The sequence below is a fragment of the Sciurus vulgaris genome (assembly GCF_902686455.1).
Source record: "Sciurus vulgaris genome assembly, chromosome: 18".
NCBI classification, from domain to species: Eukaryota; Metazoa; Chordata; class Mammalia; order Rodentia; family Sciuridae; genus Sciurus; species Sciurus vulgaris.
The window spans coordinates 3,052,280-3,073,948 of record NC_136479.1 but is presented as its reverse complement, the minus strand read 5'-3'; the positions used below and the strand labels follow the sequence as shown (position 1 = coordinate 3,073,948).

At 41.8% G+C, this 21,669-nt stretch overlaps 1 protein-coding gene across 4 annotated transcripts in view; it reads left to right on the top strand.

Annotated features, from left to right (window-relative positions):
• The window catches only part of CREBBP (CREB binding lysine acetyltransferase), a 127,483-nt gene that overhangs the window by 79,583 nt on the left and 26,231 nt on the right, over positions 1–21,669 (top strand). For all 4 annotated transcript variants that reach the window (XM_079121342.1, XM_079121344.1, XM_079121343.1 and 1 more), the window contains 14 exons: positions 211–453; positions 1,760–1,862; positions 2,504–2,650; positions 4,082–4,199; positions 5,002–5,173; positions 5,494–5,538; positions 7,724–7,848; positions 8,472–8,660; positions 10,036–10,452; positions 12,434–12,613; positions 13,486–13,675; positions 19,368–19,486; positions 20,204–20,443; positions 20,880–20,968. In XM_079121342.1, coding sequence (XP_078977468.1) covers positions 211–453; positions 1,760–1,862; positions 2,504–2,650; positions 4,082–4,199; positions 5,002–5,173; positions 5,494–5,538; positions 7,724–7,848; positions 8,472–8,660; positions 10,036–10,452; positions 12,434–12,613; positions 13,486–13,675; positions 19,368–19,486; positions 20,204–20,443; positions 20,880–20,968 — 2,377 coding nt within the window. The remainder of the gene's footprint in view (positions 1–210; positions 454–1,759; positions 1,863–2,503; positions 2,651–4,081; positions 4,200–5,001; positions 5,174–5,493; positions 5,539–7,723; positions 7,849–8,471; positions 8,661–10,035; positions 10,453–12,433; positions 12,614–13,485; positions 13,676–19,367; positions 19,487–20,203; positions 20,444–20,879; positions 20,969–21,669) is intronic.

Below are 21,669 nucleotides of genomic sequence, written 5' to 3'. Positions count from 1 at the left end.
AGCTACTGCCTGACAGAATAGCTGAATAGAACAGGATTCTTAGTTTCCGCACAGCTCCTTTTTCAGTAGCCTTGTTTTAACACTTTATGACATATATATATATATATATGGTCTTTTGGTAAGATTTTATTTGCTTCTCATTCGTTTTTTAAATACTGTGTCGGCTTCTCCCTTTTATTTACCTTTGTTGCCTGTCTGTTTGTATTCTAGCCATCCTGGGGTCTCCAGCTAGTGGAATTCAAAACACAATTGGTTCTGTTGGCACAGGGCAACAGAATGCCACTTCTTTAAGTAACCCAAATCCCATAGACCCCAGCTCCATGCAGCGGGCCTATGCTGCTCTTGGACTCCCCTACATGAACCAGCCCCAGACTCAGCTGCAGCCTCAGGTTCCTGGCCAGCAACCAGCACAGCCTCCAGCGCACCAGCAGATGAGGACTCTCAACCCCCTGGGTAGGTGAAGGAGCTCAAGAACTTCCTTTGTTTAAATGCAGCAAGTGGATGACAACTCTTACTGGAACCCAAGGCTTTTCAGTTCTTGTTTTTACTTCAGATTCAGTGGTTCAAATAACAAACTTCTAAGAAAAAACTAAGATAGCTGATGTAAGGAAGGTGTACCATGCTTGTAAAAAGGACATCATTTACAAGTGAAGCAGTGCTTTGCTGCTTGCTGTGCTGCTTCTGCCTGGATAGCTTTCATAAAGGGTGTGCCATGTGACTCAGGATGCAAAATCACAAATCACAACAGTTAGGTCACTATGGTGGATACTAACAATGTGGACACTTCCTGGCACATCTTGACCATGGTCCACCCACCATTGGAATTAGCCAGTCTGTACTTGGACTGGTCAGCAAATGGAGTCTCAGAAACTCAACTGTCAAACTTCTGGGTGGATCTACTGTCACCAACTTCTTGTCATTCCAGTCCATCAGTTGCCAGCCTTCAGTATCTTGCTCACACATCTCCACAGTTTTTGCCATTTCTGCTTATTGTTTCCTTACTGTTTTCCTCCAAGTGTGACCACAGTGCTTTTAATCTCAGGCTCAGGCTACATGAGCAGTGCTGCCTGGGAAGGCAGGTAGGTGAACTAGCCTCTTCCCAGTAGAACAAGTGATTTGAGACTCAAAAATGATTCCCCACATGACCAGTTAAAATCATCTCCTATATTGCTTTTTGGAAAATAGCTTCCTTAATGGACTGTTAGATATAATACTGGCCAAGAGACTAGGTTGTAGACCTAAGAACCCAAGTTCTGTTTCAATCCCACTCCTGATAATGGTATAATTTTGGACAATTCTATTAATCCCTCTTTAAATTTCAACTTGTTCTTACTTTAATACGAAGATTGAAGCTAAATTGGCCTTCTGTATTTTTCTCCTATGTTTAATTTTTATGATTTTATTTTCTGATAATTCCTCCCAAATGAAAATGACACAAAGGTATGAAGTGGGTCATCTTAATTGTCTAGGGTGTACCATAATGAAGCAGAGTCAAAGTTGGAGGCTGCAAATGGGCCATTACAATTTTTCATACAGCCATAGAGTGCGCTTAGATGTGTCTTATTTTGGTTACAGAATGAGAAAACAACAGAATTTATACAAGTTGGTCACCATTACTGAAAATATAGCCCGCCATAATGTTTGCTATTGTGACTTGTGTGAATCACTTGTTGATGTGGTGACTTACCTCTTTTCAGAACTTGGAAATGTATGTTATAATCTAGGAGTTAATTGGTTCCTTTTCTCTTTGTCTTTAAAGGAAATAACCCAATGAACATTCCAGCAGGAGGAATAACAACAGATCAGCAGCCACCAAATTTAATTTCAGAATCAGCTCTTCCAACTTCCCTTGGGGCCACCAAGTAAGACCCAGATTTTGGTCAACTCTTATCTGAAGGACAGATAGGCATGAGAGTGCGGAGATACACAACTCTGTAGCCTTTCTCAGCATGTGATAGAGAAGATTGTTTAATGGGGTGGTGGAGGATGAATGGCATTTTTTTCTCTCTTTAAAATCATAAATGTAGAACAGATTGATTAAGCAGAAATTGAGTTTTGTTTATACATTCTTTGCTTCTTTTTTTTTTCTTTTCATTTTTTTTTATTAAAAATCATAAATTTACATAGGGCAATGTTGTTTGATTCATTCTGTTATTTTTTCCCTTCCCCCCACCCCTCCCACCCCTCTTTTCCCTCTATACAGTCCTTCCTTCCTCCATTCTTACCATCCTCCTTATCCCTAACCCTAAACCTAACGCTAACCCCTCCTACCCCCCATTATATGTCCTCATCCACTTATCAGCGAGATCATTCGTCCTTTAGTTTTTTGAGATTGGCTTATCTCACTTAGCATGATATGCTCCAATTTCATCCATTTGCCTGCAAATGCCGTAATTTATTCTTTGCTTCTTCTAACTTAAACTTGTTTAAGTTACATTTTGCTGAGATGGAAAGCCTTTGAATCTCTTGAGTAGCTGGATGTGTGTCCTTGTTCCCTTCTTAGCCCACTGATGAATGATGGCTCAAACTCTGGCAACATTGGAAGCCTCAGCACGATACCTGCAGCAGCACCTCCTTCCAGCACTGGAGTTCGGAAAGGCTGGCATGAACATGTCACTCAGGATCTTCGGAGCCATCTAGTGCATAAACTGTATGTATTCACTCCCCCACTATTTGCATATTGTGGTCGAGGGCAACACTGCAATATTGTAGTTTTGTAGATGTCTGCTTTTATTTCTTATTTTCCCATTGGCCCCGGGTGGCAGAACTGTAGGAATTGCAGAGGGTCACATGCTTGATTTAGGAAGCCACCCCTCCCAGGCTTCCCTAGGCATGCTGGGATTCCCAAACCCCTGGTCCCCAGTAAGTAGAGGCATCATAGAGCAGATGGGCATGAACTGTAGCCCAAATTCGTTACCTCTGAACTCTGAGGATTAGCTCAAGAGCTTTACTCTGTTTTGTGGCTCAAACTATACTTGTAGCTGGGTGTGGCAGTGCACACCTGTAATCCTAGCTACTTGGGATGCCAATGCAGGAGAATCACAAGTTCAGGGCTAGCCTCAGCAACTTGCAAGTCCTTAAGCAAATAAATAAAATAAAAAGGGCTGGGGACTTAACTCAGTGATAAAGTGCCCCTGGGTTTAATCCCCAGTACAAAAAAAAAAAGACCCCTGAGAATTGGGGGAATTTGGACCTGCTGAGTACAGATAGTATGACCATCCAGTTAGTTAACTTACAGAAAGTTAATAGTTAACTTCCTAAAGCTAGTTAAGTTGAAGATGAAGTTAATCGACTAGATTCCTTTTGAATTTTCCCCCTCTTGTTTTGATCATTTTTTTATAATAGGTTACAACTTGGGGATTTGAAATCGTTACTCTTTTTAAAATTTTTTTGATATATTTTTTAATTTGTTAGTTATACGTGACAGTAGAATGCATTTTGATACATCATATATAAATGAGTATAACTTCTCATTTGCCTGGTTGTACATGATATAGAGTTTCACAGGTCATATAATCATATATGCACATAGAGTAATAATATCTGATTCATTCTACTGTCATTCCTACACCCACGCCCCCTCCCCTCTGTCTAGTCCATAATACCTCTATTCTTCCCCGCTCCACCCTAATATGAATTAGCGTCTGCATATCAGAGAGAACATTAGGCCTTCCATTCTTTGGGATTGGCTTGAAATCGTGTTATTCTTGAAATGACCTTGTACATATTTGTTGATAGCAAAATAGTGGTGTGTTTGACATGTAGGTAAGTTGAAGGTCAGGATTATTGCCCATGTTCATGAGTGAAGTGAGAGTTAAGGGTTTTTCTCAGCACTTGTCACCCCTAACAGGTAACCTTCTGGTTTTATAGTTTCTATACGATGACCCTGGAAGTAGATTGAGGATGGGCATGGTGGTTGCATGTGTGTAATCCCAGCAATTGAGGAGACTGAGACAGGAGGACTGCAAATTTGAAGCCAGTCTTGGCAATTTAGCAATACCATGTCTCAGGGTTCCATCCCTAGTGCAGCCAGAAAGAAAAAAAGAAAGCAGGTTGTTGATAGAGTGTGTTGTCTTTTCAGCGTCCAAGCCATCTTCCCAACCCCTGACCCTGCAGCTCTAAAGGATCGTCGCATGGAGAACCTGGTCGCCTATGCCAAGAAAGTGGAGGGAGACATGTATGAGTCTGCTAACAGCAGGGTAGGTCACCAGGTAGCAGCCATGCCTGCACAGCACCTGAAGTGGGGAAAGCTGGATCTGTCTGGTTATTGTTCAAAAATGAGGGAACTTGTGGGGACTCCTCACCTTGAGGATCCTGATAAGAAATTCCTGCATGGCGCTCTTGTTAACTGCAAGCGCTATCCTATAGGGGCACAAAGGGTGGCTACGATCACAGAATATCCCTGGGACATACTTTTCATGGTGGTGTTCTTTGTAATGCTTGTATTATATTATTGCCTGAATCAGTGAATACCCAAGAGGTGGCTTCATTGTGCAATGACATGTAGCAACATTTAGCACTTGCTGTTTTTTGATAAGTCCAATAAAATCACTAGGAATTCAGCAAGAGTTTTGTCCTTTGTTTTATCAGACTTGTTGAATATTTATCTTTGCCAGTATGCTTAAAAAATTGGGCTGGAATCTGTGTGTGGTTGGTCATGCCTGTAATCCCAGCAGCTCAGGAGTCTAGAGCAGGAGGATTGCAAGTTTGATGCCAGCCTCAGCAGTTTAGCAAGGCCCTAAGCAAAAATTAAAAATAAATAATAAAAAGGGCTGGTGATGTAGCTCAGTGGTAAAGTGCCCCTGAGTTATATCCTCAGTACTCCCACCCCTTCACTTCCACACAAACACCAAAATTGGGCTGGGGTGTAGCTCTGTGGCTGAGTACCTGCTTAGCCATATACAAGTCCCTAGGTCTGATCCCCAGCACCAAAACCTACAAAACAGATCATTTATGTTTTGCCATTTTAACTGCTTAATATTGAATGTTACTGCTTTTTAGGATGAATACTATCACTTATTAGCAGAGAAAATCTATAAGATACAAAAAGAACTCGAGGAAAAACGGAGATCACGTTTACATAAACAAGGCATCTTGGGTAACCAGCCGGCTTTACCTGCTCCTGGGGCTCAGTCCCCTGTGATCCCACCCGCCCAGTCTGTGAGACCTCCAAGTAAGAACTGCATTTCCTCCCACCAGCCCTTAGCTTGTTCACTTGACTTTTCTTCTGTGTCTGGGATATATTTCAAAGACTGTGGAATTACGTTCTCCAAAAGCTTTCACTTTAGAAACTGTGTGGCAGTGGCCTGTGGGGACATTGAGTTTCTCTTGTGGGAAGGCTCTTTAAAGGGTGCCCTGGCATCAGAACACAAGTGTTTTGGGACTCATTGACTGTTTCCCTTTAGGTTTGAAGTCCTCCATGGGAAATGCCTGACTCCTAAATCAAGGGTTATTATAAGTAACCAGAGTTGTTGTCCTTTTTTGCCATTATAGATGGGCCCCTGCCCCTGCCAGTGAATCGCATGCAGGTTTCTCAAGGTATTTAACTTTTTGTTGTATATCATTTTAGTTTAGCTTTCAGTAGCCACATCCTTTTTTCTCCTTTTCCCTATATGTCTTTATAACCTTTTCTTACTCATTCTTACTCTTTCCGTTCTTTTTGTTGATGAGAATTGAGTTCTACAGGTAGTGTGAATTTGTTGTGTTTGTAACTTTGAAGATTATAGCAAAGATGTCCACAGAGATGCAAAGTAGAATTTGGAGGACAGGGGTTGTAGCTGCAGTGGAAAAGCGCTTGCCTAACATGTGAGAGGCATTGGGTCCTCAGCAACACTAAAGATAAATAAATAAAATAAAGGTATTGTGTCCTTTTAAAAAAAAAAAAAAAAAGATAAGATTCAGAACTTTGTTTAAATGAATTGGGAATCAGACACAAAAGAGCATTTTAGATCGGGGAGGAAGCAGTTCTCAGTGCTCAGGAGAGCGTGTGGGCGAGTACCTGCAGCAGGTGGGGTGGAGGGGTGTGGTGACCACTCTGGGTGGGGTTTAGGGGTGAGTCGGTGGGTGCTGACTTCAGGAGCCTGTGTGCAGAAAGCCATAGCTGGCTTCGATAGTTGCATCTTTCTTTCTTTTTTCTTTTTTCTTTTTTTTTTTTTTTTTGGGGTGCTGGGGATTGAACCCAGGGCCTTGTGCTTGTGAGGCAGGCACTCTGCCAACTGAGCTATACCCCCAGCCATGATAGTTGCATCTTTCTAAAGAACCTTATCAGCTCTTTCTCAGGTCAGGATTCTGTGGTTCTCTTTTTGGAAGTTCAGGACCTGGAATCATTTGCAAGCCTTTCAGTTCTTATTTCTCTATGTTGTGAAATAAGGTGTGACATTATCTGGATTCTAAAGAAAGGCTTTGCTGCAGTGTTTTTGAGGCAAACTACTCTCCCAGATTAGTTTGAGAGAGGAGAAAGTTTATTTAAAGCTGTTGCAATCTTACTGCATGCTGAAACTGACATAGGAGAGACTCCTCAGGGACTCATTTGTATGCACTAGATATGAAGGTGAAACAAAAAGTTGGAAAGTTAGAGCTTTGAAAATTGGTTACATGCTGTGGTGGGCCTTTGGTCATGGCCTTTGGTCTGGATGCTTTGGATCTGATGATACAGCTTGTTGGTTGCAGGTTACTGGGAGAGAGATTTTCTAGGTGAACACTCACTGGCCTCCCTGCCAGCACACCCAGGTCTTGGGAAGTGTGGATTTCTTTAGAGGTTGTTTCTTTGAACCCGCCCCTCTTTTTCTCTTATTTAGTCAGTAAAACTGTCGAGGAAGGGGATTTTTTTTTTTTTTTTTTTTTTTTTTTTAAATGATAGGCTCCTTGAGAATTCCTCATGGTCCTTGATGGCACTTTGGGTAGTTGCTGAAGATAATGTATAGTACACAGATGTACTTGACTCTGTCACAGCTACAACAGTGTCAAGGCAGTACCTGCAGAAACTCCCTCAAGAATTCTAATCCCATTGTTCGTGGTATATCTTTTAACTGACCTCTACTTAGAGCTCACAATTTGCAGAGTGTTGTTGAAGTTAGTAAGAACTAGCCACTGTGGTCTGGAGACACTTGCTGCCTAATAAAGTCTTCATCAGTGACTTGGAGTTTCTGCAAACTGACAGAGCCTTGGTGTGAGAGCTGCTGGTCCACTTTTAGCCTAAATGCTAAAAGTGCTTAAAGAATTGAAACAGTGTTTTTAGTCTTAGCATAGATTTTAACAATAAATGTAAACCCAGCCAAGAAACTCTAAATCCTGGGAGGATGGGAGCCAGCTGCTTCAAGTGTTGTTAGGTGAGGCTGCACTCAGTTGTTGGCCCTGGTTTCAGGTAATGTTCCCTATGTAGATGGAGGGCCTACATTCCTTCACAGTGCCCCCTCACCTGCTTTGTTCTTTTTTGCTTTATGCACATCAGCTCTGGTTTCTTTCTTTGTTGTCTTTTACCCAACCTTCTATCCTCACCTCCTGTTCTGCCCAGCTCTCCCCACCTTCCCATTCTCTCCTGCCATTTATATGCCATTTTCCCTGGGTATAAGTTCATTGCTTAACTGTTGTCTCTCGTTAGTTGAATGAGTTCCTTTTGGTTGTCTATGTTGTCTGTGTGTTCTATCTCCTTTACTTGACAAGTTGTTAATTCTGTTTCCATATGAGTGCTTTTCCTAATAAACCTTTGTGGGTGTGTTTACAGGGATGAATTCATTTAACCCAATGTCCTTGGGGAGCGTTCAGTTACCACAAGCACCCATGGGTCCACGTGCAGCTTCCCCCATGAACCACTCTGTCCAGATGAACAGCATGGCCTCGGTTCCAGGGGTAAGTGCTTCTCCCCTCCTCTCAACCCTTGTCTCATTAGGAATGTTCTCAGAGCAGGGAGTTTCAAGTGTCACCTAAAAACATGGTGGGACTTGTTCCTTGGAATTTGGGTTATTCTTTATTTCCTATCTCTCTCTCTTCTTAAAATCTTTGTTATGAGAGTGAACTTTATTTAGTTTTTACTTATTTTTAGCGAAATAACAAATCCATAGGAATATGTATTCCTTTGTTTAAAAAAAAAAAGACTTTCTGAGAGGGGAGCAAGCAGCCAGCTTCAGATATGTGGCCAGGCGGAGATTGCCAGTGTCTGTTAACTCGAGCTAGCCCTCCTAATGTTGCTCTCTAAACACTTCACTGAATTAATAAAAGGCATGTTTGAACTTAGCATGCTATTGATTGCTGCTCAGGACAATTCAGAGTGGACTCACTTGAGAGACTACTTGAGAAAGTGAGGAAAAGTTCCTTTGAACTGGAAGGTTCTTAGTGCCAGACCCCAGGGCTGAAGCCATGCGTCCCACACTCTCCGTGCTGTAAGCCCTTGGGTCTCTGGTTGCATTGTTCATCTCGAAGCGCCTGGCCGTACCTTCTGCATTGAAGCTCTCTGAATGCTTATTGTCTTGTAGATGGCTATTTCTCCATCTCGGATGCCTCAGCCCCCCAACATGATGGGTGCACACGCCAACAACATGATGGCCCAGGCGCCCACTCAGAACCAGTTTCTGCCACAGAACCAGTTCCCATCATCCAGTGGGGCAATGAGTGTGAACAGTGTGGGCATGGGGCAGCCGGCTGCCCAGACAGGCGTGTCACAGGTATGTTCACTGTAGGGACCTTGGCTGCCAACATCTATATAGCTCTGGCTTCCCTGCAATCTGAACTAGTCTTGTTTCATGGAAATTCAAATTCTAGAATATTAGTTTTCATATTTCAGCATCTCTTCATTTTTTCCTAGTTTATCCAGTAATTTTTAGATTGTTTGGAATTCCTCTTGTCCTTTCTTGGTGAACTGCATGCGAACGGTAGATTGGATTGCGATTTTGGGGGTGGGGGGTATGTGTTTCATGGTTCGATCTTCGCGTTTGGGTTTATTTTCTTGTTCTGTTTGTTTTGTGATTTTTAAAATCTGAGTTTAACATATGATCCTGAAAGACATTGGGATTTTTTAAAAGGGATGAATTTACTTTTAGTGATTCAGCTTGTGTATCCTGCTGCCTATCTCTCACTGCCTAGAGGATGTCAAGCTAACAATCTTCTTGCTGAACATGTTTTTAATTATTTAATTGAAAGCTGAAGACAACTGTTTTCTTTTATTCTTTTTTTTTTTTCCACTGCATTTCCCCCCCTCTTTTGTTAATTGTAGTGCATGAAATTGCTGCTGCAGCATACAAAACTTACATGTGTTTAAAACAGGTCAAATCTTTCATAAAAGATAAAATTTACATCTTAATTTTTTTAACATGAAGTATTGCTGAATGAGTCATTGAGTATAATAGATATATTCACCATATAATAACCAATTTTTAATTTTTCATAACATCTTATTGCTCTGGAACAGAGGTCAGCAAACTTGTTCTATGAAGAGCCAGAGAGTGAATATTTTCATCTTTTTGTACAGTAGTCTTAGTTTTAATTATTTATCTCTGCTATAGTAGTGAAGCAGCCACCATAAAAAGCACCTAAATGAACAAGTATGGTCGTGTTCTAATAAAACTTTATTTACAGGAACAAGCAGCCAGCTGCATTTGGCCCATGAACCAACCTCTGATCTAGAGCAGTGATTGGGTTTCATTTTTTTTAAAGGTTTACAAATAATTCTGAAGTGTCTCCTGAGTTGAGAGCCACTGAACTGAAAAGTTTTAGTATTTGAATAACTCCCTTTTCTTAAAAAAGAGAAATAACTTTTCCATGTTCTAAGCTATGAGTGGATGTTATGGAGCATGAAGCTAATAACCTGAGTGACTATACCTATGTTTGAGCCAGAAGTTTTAACAGTTACGTTAGTTGTATTGATCAAAGTATGAGCAACGTTCATAGTGTTAATTTTATTTAAAATGACACATAAGTATACAACTGGATGCATTTTTACAACTGGAACATTCCTTATTAAGAAACCATGATGAAATTTTTAAATAAGTAATTCTCCAAGTCTCTTGTCCCATTGGTTTTAACATTCTCTATTTGTTTTAGGGCCAGGTGCCTGGTGCCGCTATCCCTAACCCTCTGAACATGCTGGGGCCCCAGGCCAACCAGCTGCCTTGCCCACCAGTGACACAGTCACCATTGCACCCGACGCCCCCTCCTGCTTCCACAGCTGCTGGCATGCCATCTCTCCAGCACCCGACGCCACCTGGGATGACACCTCCCCAGCCAGCAGCTCCCACTCAGCCATCCACTCCTGTGTCATCTTCTGGGCAAACTCCCACCCCAACTCCTGGCTCAGTGCCCAGTGCTGCCCAAACCCAAAGCACCCCCACAGTCCAGGCAGCAGCCCAGGCACAGGTGACCCCACAGCCTCAGACCCCAGTCCAGCCCCCATCTGTGGCCACCCCTCAGTCGTCGCAGCAGCAACCAACACCTGTGCATGCTCAGCCTCCTGGAACTCCGGTGAGTGTCTCTAATCTGTTGTCTTCGGGCCAAGATTCTTAGAAGATACTCTCCCATAAGAATTTTCTGTCATGAAGTTGCTACTCCATCTTGGTGCAATACCAGGAAGCACCTGTACCCCAGTGGAACTGTCACAAGCTGTGCTTTGTTTCCAGCATTGGCACCAAAGGCTGTGTGGCAGAAGAAGACTTACGTTACCCCCAATTAAAGGAGTTTGCAGAAATCATTAATTGTTCTTTTTTTTAGAAATCATTAATTATTGAGAATAATTAATAATAATACCTAGGTCATGTGTAGAATCTTTATATATGTATCCAGGGTGTTTCCCTTTATCGTCCTAGATTACTGTCTTCTGAGTTGTTATAGATTTTCTGCTGCTGTTCTGAGGATTTGGTAAATAAGTCATGCTCCTAATTTTATGTCTTTTCACCCTCCCATCAATTTTTTTTTTTAAAGTCTAGAAAAGGCTTTTCTCTTTCATAATGAAGTGGCAGAGCCAGGATTGTACCTCTTGTGGCTCAGAATTGCCCATTCATCTGCAGAGGTGACGGGGGAGGGGGGGGGGGCAGATTGTATCTGCCTGCTGTGTCCCAGGCCTCAGGCAATGCCTATTCAGTTGCCCTTCTAGGCTGGGCTGCCTCCACTGATGTGGGGACCTCAAGACTGCATCTGTCCCCATCACATCTGGCTCCCAAGTTTTCATTGAAAGCTTGGTATCACTTTCTTATAGTCAAAATTAAACCTCCTACCTTCCAAAATACATTGACTTTACTCTTAGGTGCCAAGGATATTTATTTATTAAATTGGAGAATTAATCCCAGCAACAAACCCAAAGATGACATTATTATTATTGTTTCTGTTTCTGTGTGGGGGCATGTGCTTATTTATCCTCACTCTGTTTTTCTCTCTTAAGATTTTAATTTTGGGGCTGGAGTTGTGGCTCAGTGGTAGAGTGCTTGCCTACCATGTGTGAAGTACTGGGTTCAGTTCTCAGCAGCACATAAATAAATGAATAAAGAAAATAAAGGTCTCATCAACAACTAAAAACTTTTTTTAAAAAATTAATTTTTTTTTTTTTTTTTTTTTTTTTTTTGTGGTTCTGGGTATTAATCCCAGAGGCCTATGAATGCCACCCCCAATTCCTAAATATCTCTTTATACATTTTTTGGTGTCTTTTGCTTATTTACTTCCAACTTCATTGGGTAAGACTTTGAAAAATTATTCATTTGTGGGGGAGAGGTTGAGGATCAAACCTGGAGCTTCACACACACTGAGGTACATGTTCTGCCACTGGACTACAACCTAGCCCCAAGATTTTGAAAATTTAGAATACTTTCATGGTTCCTTCTCCTAGTGTTTGCTTATTTCACCACTGTCATCATTCTGTAATGAACACTGGCCCATTAGATGTCCTGCTTGCAATGGGCACTTACTTCCCTTCCCTTCATAACTATTCTGTTGCTTATAATTCAGCCTTTTACTTCAGTATGAACCATATTGAAGGAAACTAATGGTAAAATACAAGGTTCCATGATGCAGGTAGAAAACTTTGGAGAAAATAATTTTTGTTTGTTTGATATGGTGATTAAATCTAAGGGTCCTCTATGACTGAACTACATCTTCAGCCCTTTTTATTTTATTTTGAGACAGTGTCTTGTAAAGTTGCTAAGGCTGACCTTGAACTTGGAACTCTGCCGCCTCAGTTTCCTGAGTAGCTGGGATTATGGGCATGCACCACTGCACCTGGCTAAAAAAAAATTGGAGAAAATAATTTTATATCAGAACTTAGAGAGATCTGTTCTGTCACTACTTTCCTAGCCAGAGCTTCCTCCTGGTAACTTCTCTTAGTTTCCTTGGTAGGTGCCTCTTAGGTTAGTACGGAAAAATGGTAACAAGAAGTTGGGGATTAGATGAACAACAGAGTTGAGGGCCATTTGTGTCATCTGCTTTATAGAGATGAATGATTTTGGTTTCTTCACAGCTTTCTCAGGCTGCAACTAGCATTGATAACAGGGTCCCCACCCCCTCTTCGGTGGCCAGTGCCGAAACCAACTCCCAACAGCCAGGGCCTGATGTTCCTGTGCTGGAAATGAAGGCAGAGGTCCAGACTGAGGACACTGAACCTGATCCTGGTGAATCCAAGGGGGAGTCTCGGTCTGAGGTGGGTGTTGTTCCCTAGAAGTAAACCCATGGCCCACATGTCCTTGTTGGGGAGACAGCAGGAGGCCTTCCCCATGGCTGTCTCTGGATTTTGCTATTGTTTTGTGTGCTTGCAGTGCTGAGATTAAACCCAGGCTCTTGTGCATGCTAGAAAAACACTCTGCCAATGAGCTATATCCCCAGACCAGATTTTGTTTTAATTATTTATATGAGCTCAAAAAGAGATTGGTTAATATTTCTAAAATATGAGGTGTGGGTTTATCTTACTTTGTCAGAAGTAAGATAAACCTGTTCCTCATTCATTTCTAGTTTTGCAGGAAGGGTAGGGGTTCATTTACTAGTTAATCTGTGGCATACTGTGGGCCAAATCTAGCTTGATTGTGGGTTTTGCTTAGCCTGTATTTGCCAGTATTTTAAAAATCAGGAAATTACAAAGAAGATCCTACCTTTCTGATTGTCTTGAGAACTGAGCAGCTTTGTTGTTATTGTGCTCACAGTCCTGTGTGGCAGCAATCTGGATGTGGGCTCAGCTAGCTAGTCTCTACTGCTCCTTGCTGTCTCATACCACACCTTCCACCTCTGAGCAAGAGCTTTTGACCCCTTCCCAGTTTTCAAAGATATTTTTTCTAAACTAGAAATACCTATTTGTAAAAATACAGGTACTTTTCATATTAAAATTTTAAAGTTAGGACTATAATTGCGCTGGTCCTGTGTTGAAGGGACTCAGTAAAAACCAAACACTTAACTGCTTCTTTGGGGAAGGAAAGGAATGCTGAGTGTACCTGTGCCTGGGGAGGGTGCATTGAGACATGGATATCAAGAAAGCTGAGGGAGGATGGGGATTGATCTACCAACTGATTCTGTTTTCTCAAGATGATGGAGGAGGATCTACAAGTGTCTTCCCAAGTTAAAGAAGAAACAGACACAGCAGAACAGAAGCCAGAACCAATGGAAGTAGATGAGAAGAAACCTGAAGTGAAAGTGGAGGCTAAAGAGGAAGAAGAGAGCAGTGCTAATGGTGCCTCCTCTCAGTCAACGTCCCCTTCGCAGCCACGCAAAAAGAGTAGGTTGTGTTTTCTTTAAATTCCTGGACTGTCCATTGCACTGAACCTCTATATCAGGGACTGAGAACTAGAGCAGGAGCATAACTCCATGTCCCCTTTTATCTTCTTGCCTGCTCTTCCTAAGTTTTACCTCTGAGAAATGGCAGCAGTGAGCCAGACTCTAGCCACAAGAACCCACAGGGTTTGTGGTATGAGTACAAGACAGGCTGTAGCTGAGGAGGCAGCTCAGAGCACAGGACTGTCTTCTGAAATGAGAGTTGAAAATGCGTCTGGGTCTTTGAGCAGACTAAGGAGTATGGATTCTTGGCAAGGTATAAACCAATGAAGAATCTGAGTAGGAAAATGGCAAAATAGCTGTGGTTTTAGGGAAATGATCACTGACAGCCTGTGTGCACCCTGGAGACAGCAGGTTTCTGCTGACCTTGTGAGAGAGCTGTGTATGTAGAATTGGGGCAGTGGAGAGAAGGGTCTGCTTAGCCCTAGGGACCTGGTATTGCAAGATGGGAAATTGGAGGGGTTAATAAACTTTGGGTGTTGAGGCCTGTGGTATGAACCAGCCATGCAGTGGAAGGTGGATGCAGCCCCCTTAAGATGTAACAGGGAGTTGGAAAATTGTCAGGTGACCCTTTGCAGTGAGAGACAGTTGAGGGTGGTGGGTGTCATGTTTGGGAAAAACTGCAGAGAAGTGTCAGCAGCTGAGACCATGTAGCTTCACAGCAGGAAAGGACCTGAATTGTGAAGGACAGCAGACCCTCGGCCTCTTTATCTGCTAAACATTGAGGACCCCAGAGAGTTTTTGATTGCATGGGTTATCACACACTGTTGGGAATTAAAACTCTTAAACATTTAAAAATGAGATGTTACAGCATGCCAGTCAATGCATTTTTATGAAAAATACAAATAGTGAGAAGAGTGACATTGTTTATAATTTTGCAACATTTTGAAGAGGGTTAAAGGAACCCAGCTGGACTCATAGATGTGCTCTGTATACACTGCTGTGGTGCATTGTTGGGATGAACTGTGTGAAGAAAATCCAGTCCCACTCAGATCAGTCATTAGCAAAGGGAGGAGCAATTTCATAACTCTTTCAGGTAATGGTGGGTATCCTTTGGAACTACCAAAATTCAACAAGTGGACATTTGTTGAAGGTGAGTTGTGGTGTGGAATCCATAGCACTGGGTTCTTCATACTCTGCCTGTGTCATCAGAATTCATGGGTCTGTCTTGTTTTTTGAATGTGTATTCAGAGAATGCACATTCAGCTTGTATGTGTGACCTCATCTTCTGGTCACCTGGAGTGTTTTGGTTCATTGTGTTGTGTAGATTTTCCAAGTGTTGACATACTTCATTCTACAATTAAAAAAAAAAAAAGGTCCAGGCACAGTGGCACACCCCTGTAATCCTAGTGACTTGGGAGACTGAGGCAGGATCACAAGTTTAAGGGCACCCTGGGAAACTTAGCAAGACCCCCATCTCAAAATAAAAACTAAAATGGGCTGGATGTAGTTCAGCGGTAGAGCACCCCAATATCACACAAAGAACCACAAAAGCAAAAGACCACATTCCTTAATATCACCAACTTCTTTAAATTTTGGGAAGTGTCAAGCTCATGTGACAGATGCAAGTTTTCCGAAATTCTAAACTTTTGATGAAAACCCCAATACTGTCACTTGTCCTTGAAATAACTGGCTTAGTCCATTTTGAGAAAATGTCTACCACACACCAGAACCCAATAACCAGAGCTTGTGTATCTGTTGCTCTTGCATGGTGTGTGTGTCTATGGAAAAAAGTGGTTCCTTCTGCTCAGCCTGGTACTGGCATAGATGCAACTCTGAAGTCAGCGTGTGAGCAGCAGTAGCGTTATGCAGACTTTCTGTTCCCTCACGCAGAATGAGGGGTATCAGAAGTTGAGATATAGGAAGAATAATCACTTTACTGCCTCATCCAGAGTAATCTCACATGGCTGGTATTCTTCCTGTGAGTGCAGAGTGGCCACAAAGAATGTAGTGTGACCTCTGAGTTTGGTGCTGTTGGCTGTTTTACTTTTGATTTTCCTTTTTCTTTTTTGCCTTGCCAAAATGTTAGCTGTTTGGGGCTGGAGTTGTGGTTCTGTGATACAGCACTTGCCTCGCATGTGTGAGGCACTGGGTTCGATCCTTAGTACCACGTACAAATAAATAAATAAAAAGGTATTGTGTCTACCTACAACTAAAATTTTTTTTTTTTTTTTTTAAGTTAACTTTTATTTTCTTTTGGATTCTTGACTCACCTGTGTGAATGTCCATACAGGGCGCTTTCATATTAGAGAAATAGTTTTGATTTCAGACACCCAAAATGACCCATGGCAATGCTAGAACTTCTTTCAGTAACAGGAATGTTACATGTCTGTGTTGTATGTTATGGTGACCAGCAGCCACATGTGGCTCTTGACTACTTGAACATGACAACAGTGTATAAGGCGCTAAATGCTTACTTTATTTAAATTTAAAATTTATTACTAAATTTTAGTAGTCCCCTGTGGCTGGAGACTACCACATTAAGCACCATGTGGGGCCATGGGTCTTCCAGGGATCTGTGGACCCTACTCTATGAGGACTTTGGGTATGGTGTACCATCTTTACTGAATGGAGGTTTTGAGGCCAGAGAAGCAGAATGACTCACTGTGAAACACAAACTAATGAGTAGCAGAGAATTTGGTTCAGATACAACTGATGAATTCTCCTTCAGCACATTTGGAGACAGGAGTGTGCAAATGTTTTCCTCAGTATGGGCTTTAAACAGTTATTTAATGAATGATCAACCAGAATGCAGCCCAGTGAAGGCCTTCTTTTTTTTTTTTTTTCCCCCCTGTACCAAGAATTGAACTGAAGGCCTCACACATGTTAGGCAAATTCTGTACTGTGGAGCTATAGCCCTATCCCTGTTTTTTAATTTTTATTTTGAAACAAGGTCTCACTAAGTTGCTGAGGCTGCTGGCCTTGAACTTGTGATCCTCCTGCCTCAGCCTCCCAAGTAGCTGGGAATAGAGTCATGCACCTTTGTGCCCAGCGAGTCCATACCACTTTTTTGATCACCATTAGGGAGATGACATGGTCCTGAGTGAAGATTAGCAGACACTTTTTTTGTAAAAAGGCATATAGTGCTGGGTGTAGTGGTGCTCATAGGTGATCCCAGCAACTCAAGATGGTGAGGACTAGAGGATCACAAGTTAGAGGTGAGCTTGGGCATTTTAGTGAGGCCCTCAGCAACTTAGTGAGAACCTTATCTGAGAATTTTTTAAATGTGGGGAGCTTGGGATGTGACTCAATGATAAAGCCCTTCTAGGTTCAATCCCTAGTTCAAAAAAAAAAAAAGTTTCAGGCTCTGTGTTTAACAGTGTTTCTGCTAAAATTATTGAACTTGGCTATTATACAAAAGCAGCCACAGAAAACATATAAATGGAACAATGTGGTTGTTTGCCAATAAAGCTTTGTTTCTGGAGACTAAAACTTGAATTTCATGTAATTTTCACATGTCAGGAAATATCCTGGTCATTTAAAAAGGTAAAATACATTCTTAGTATTCAGCTCACACATATTGGGCAGCAGGTCAGATTAGGCCTTTTGGTCATAATTTGCCAACCCTTAAACTAGAGGAATGAAAAAATTGTTCAAAGAATACTAATTTGTTAAAAAGTTGTTCAAAGAATACTAATTTCTACCTCATCTCTGTATAAAACAGATGAGGAAAGGGTTAGCGAAAGTGAAGATGAGTCTCTGAGGCTGCTGGACAGCACGTCTTACTAGACCAAGCTTTTGAACTGTGGAGTGCTTGGCAGTGTGTGCATGGGGAGCGCTGCATTTGGGCTGTTACATACTCACCTGGGCCTTGGGATTTCCATCGCTAAAGTGAGAGGTGTCGAAATGGATTTTTCCTTTAACCTTTCATCTTGACTTATACTTGATGGAAATCGGTGGGCTCTCCAGAATTGAACAAGTTAGATGCCCCCCCTTCAGAAAAATGATAGACTCCTGTACCTGATATGTGCCACTGACTGACTAGAAGTTTAAATGTTTATGGTATTTTACATCTGATTTTTTTTTTTTTTTTTAACTCAGGACTCTGTTATTTTGGGCAGGTCTTCATGGGACAGGGCAGCAAGTTCCAACAGTGGGAAAGAGCCCCTACTTGCCAGTGATGGGGGTGTTCCGCAGGACCTCAGTGAAAGAGTCCCCGTGCAGAAACATCTCAGAGATGTAGCGGTCCTTGTTGACTTGTGGACTTCTTGCCCTTGCCAGCCCTGGGGACCTTGGTCCACATCTCCTTCACATTCTCCAGGACCACATTGCAGTACCTGTCAGGCCATCACACCACCCAGGAGCTTCTTCTTGTTGAGTCAGTTCACAAGCACTTGGGTGGTGTTCTTGACTGACTGTGAGCACAGAGAGTGGACCTCTGTTAATCATCATTCGATTTTTAAATCATAGTTTACCATGTATCTATTGTAAAAAATATTTTGGGGGGTTGCTGGAAATTGAACCGCGGGGTGCTTTGTCACTGAACTACACCCCAGTGGTTTTAGGTTGTTTAGTTTGAGTCAGGGTCTTGCTAAGTTGCTGAGATTGTCCTTGAACTTGCCATCTTCCTGCTTCAGCCTCCTGAGCAGCTGGGATTACAAGCACATGCCACTGTGCCTGTCTAGAAAATATTTTCAAGATGCAGAAAACATTACTTAAGAACCTGTTTCGTCAGAAATTTTTTTGGCACAGTTGTCCTTGACCATTTTTCTATGCAAAAGGGGTTCTCTGATCCAGACAAAGTTGTGACTCGCCTACTGCTAATTCACCTGCCTCATACACTAAATTTACCAGGCACACGTGCCTGCAACATTGAAACCCATGTGGGTTTTGTATGAGCATACCATCTTAAAGTATTTGGCAGTATTTGTTCTTGTACTGGTGACAACAAAAGCTGTAGTAGGACTGGGCATGGTATTATTGGGAGGCTGAGGCAGGAAGATTACAAGTTCGAGGCCAAACTAGGCAACTTAACAAGACCCTGTCTCTAAAAGGGAAGGAGAGGGAGGAACTAGGGGTGTAACTCAGTAGCACAGTACCCCTGAATTCATTCCCCAATACCAAAAGGTATAGTAGGAATGCAGTGGCTATAGGTTTGGAGCAATGTGCATTGGTAAACGTGGTTAGAACAGTATGGAGCGTTATTGGGAGAATACTTGTGTATGTAGCCCAATTACTGTGTACATCTTTTAAATGAGATTATAATGCATAAGTGGCTTGAATTTAATATAGCCAAGGATAGGAAAGTCTCATCAGGACTTTCTAAAGGCCTTTCCAGTGAATTGGCTTTATTTACCAGTTTGATCAATGAAACAGATGTGGGAGTTAGCTTTGTTTTCTATTCCCACAAAATTTTAAGGTTGGAAACACTATTGTTGAAGACGCAAACTACTGAGTATTGTATTTTGGCTTACATCCTGAACGCTGTTTTTTAAAACCCTAATGTTATTGTTTTCAGAAGCCCTGAGTTTGACATTTGGTCCACGGACTCTTAGGATGATTCATGGGAGCCCCCTCTATGCCTTAGAAGTGTGGCTTGGGGGTAGAAGCTGCTCTGGCTTCCATTTTAAAATGTTATCTCAGAGGGGTCTGGGCAGCTGTTACAGATGTCTCTTTCTTGTATTTTCTATCTGCAGTCTTCAAACCTGAGGAGCTACGCCAGGCTCTTATGCCAACCCTAGAAGCGCTCTATCGACAGGACCCAGAGTCCTTACCTTTTCGGCAGCCTGTAGATCCCCAGCTTCTAGGAATTCCAGTAAGTTAATACAGTAAAAATATGTTACAGCTTTGAGCATCTGTTATATAATCTCTTTTAGTTGGGTGAAGTATCCTCCTTACTTTGAAGATGTTTCTCCTAATAGTGAAAACTGTTATTTGTCAGTAGTCTCACTTGTCCATGAAATCCCAGGTCTGGGGGAGGGAAGGCATGCACTGGGTCCCTAGTTCACTCATTCTGCTACAAGGCACCCAAGGCCTTGCTTTGTATTTGGAGCTTTGTGTAAGCTTTGTCTTAAAGCCCTGGAGGATATGGGCTGGGCTGCTGCACAGTGGGAGAGTGTCCCCTCGGAGGCTGTGGGGACACACAAGGTTCTGTTGAACTGTAGTTGTCAGTCTTACCACGGCACTCTGTGTGCTTGGACCCAGTGAACCTCTAGAAGTACACTTCAATAAATTTGTTCACCATTTTAATTCAGTGAATTAAAATCCTCACTTAAAATGTTTTTATTAAAAAATCGTTTATTAAACAATCCCTTTATTTTTCTTTAAGTTTTCCTTTTAAATGATTTGATTACACTTGAAATGTGTATAATTTTAGTGAATCATATTGGAGGAACATTCGAGATTATCATTCCATTTCTTACTATTGGGAATGAAAGTTGTTCTGGTACTTTTATATTTAAGATAAAACTGCCAGATAGGGCTGGCATTTAAAATTTGGAGGATCCACTAGACAGACCATTTTATTTTTAAGGATTATTTTGACATTGTGAAGAATCCCATGGACCTTTCTACCATCAAGCGGAAGCTGGACACAGGGCAGTATCAGGAGCCCTGGCAATATGTGGACGACGTCTGGCTCATGTTCAATAATGCCTGGCTCTACAACCGCAAGACATCCCGCGTCTATAAGTTTTGCAGTAAACTTGCAGAGGTTTTTGAGCAAGAAATTGATCCTGTCATGCAGTCCCTTGGATATTGCTGTGGACGAAAGGTACAGTCTTAAGTTTTTCTGGAAAATGAACTTTTCCTGGTTAATTCAGCCCAGGGGTGTTAAACTAAGGAGACTTGGTGTCTGACCACATGTGTGTGCTCAAAGCTCACAAGAACACCTGGTCTTTTGTAGCACAGTTGACTGCCTGAAGTGATAACATGGTCAGGACTAGAGGGCTTGTGAGGAAGCCTTGGGTGACACCTTTCTGGCTGCCTGTTACCCATTTCCTCTGTCTATAATAACTTGTCTCAGAGCCAGGTTATGCTAGTGGTCACATTTACTCAAAAAATATCTTAAAATAGCTATGAAAATTATTAGGAAACTTACTTAATATACTAACAAATAACTTAATGGCTGCCTCTACCTCTCCATAATGTACTACATTTCAGGATGGTAAATGGACATTGTTTTTAGTGTTTTCTCTTTGTCTTTGCAGTATGAGTTTTCCCCACAGACTTTGTGCTGCTATGGGAAGCAGTTGTGTACCATTCCTCGAGATGCAGCCTACTACAGCTATCAGAATAGGTAAGCCTCAGTAGTTTCCTTCACTACAGGGCAGAAGGAAGGGTTAGGGCAGGGTGTGCTCATCTCACTGTAGCCTGCTTTATTTTATTTCTTTCCTGAAGTTCCAAAAAAAAGTTACAGTCTGCATTTTTTGATCATTCAGGCTCATGGTCTCCTAATTTTAAATCAGACTTGTGTGGTGTAAAGATTACACTTCAGAGTCATTGGCTACACTAGTTTGGGTTAGATAATACTCCTTTGTAAGCCACAGTCATTCTAAAATGTAACCCCGGGACTGGAATGTAGCTCAGAAGTAGAGTGCTTGCCTAGCATGCATGAGGCCTAGTTTGATCAGGAACACACACACACACACACACACACACACACACACACACACAAGAAAATAATAATAATAAAAGAAAATGTGACTCTGTAAGTAAGAGTTTGAATTTGAAAGCAACTCTGATAAAGGTTGAAATGCCTTTTTCAAGATATTCAGAGAATAGAAAATTAGTATTTTACTCTTCTGTGGGCTAACATTTGCTGCTTAGGTAATTTGGCCTGACTGATCTAATGGAAAGACTTACATTAGTGCTGCTTCCTTTAAAAAAAAAAAAAAAAGTCTAAGGGTTTTCATTATCTAATTTGATTGTAAGCACAATAGCAAATTATATGTGGCATTTTTTATTGAGTCAAGAATGACCCTCCTGATGAGAATGACT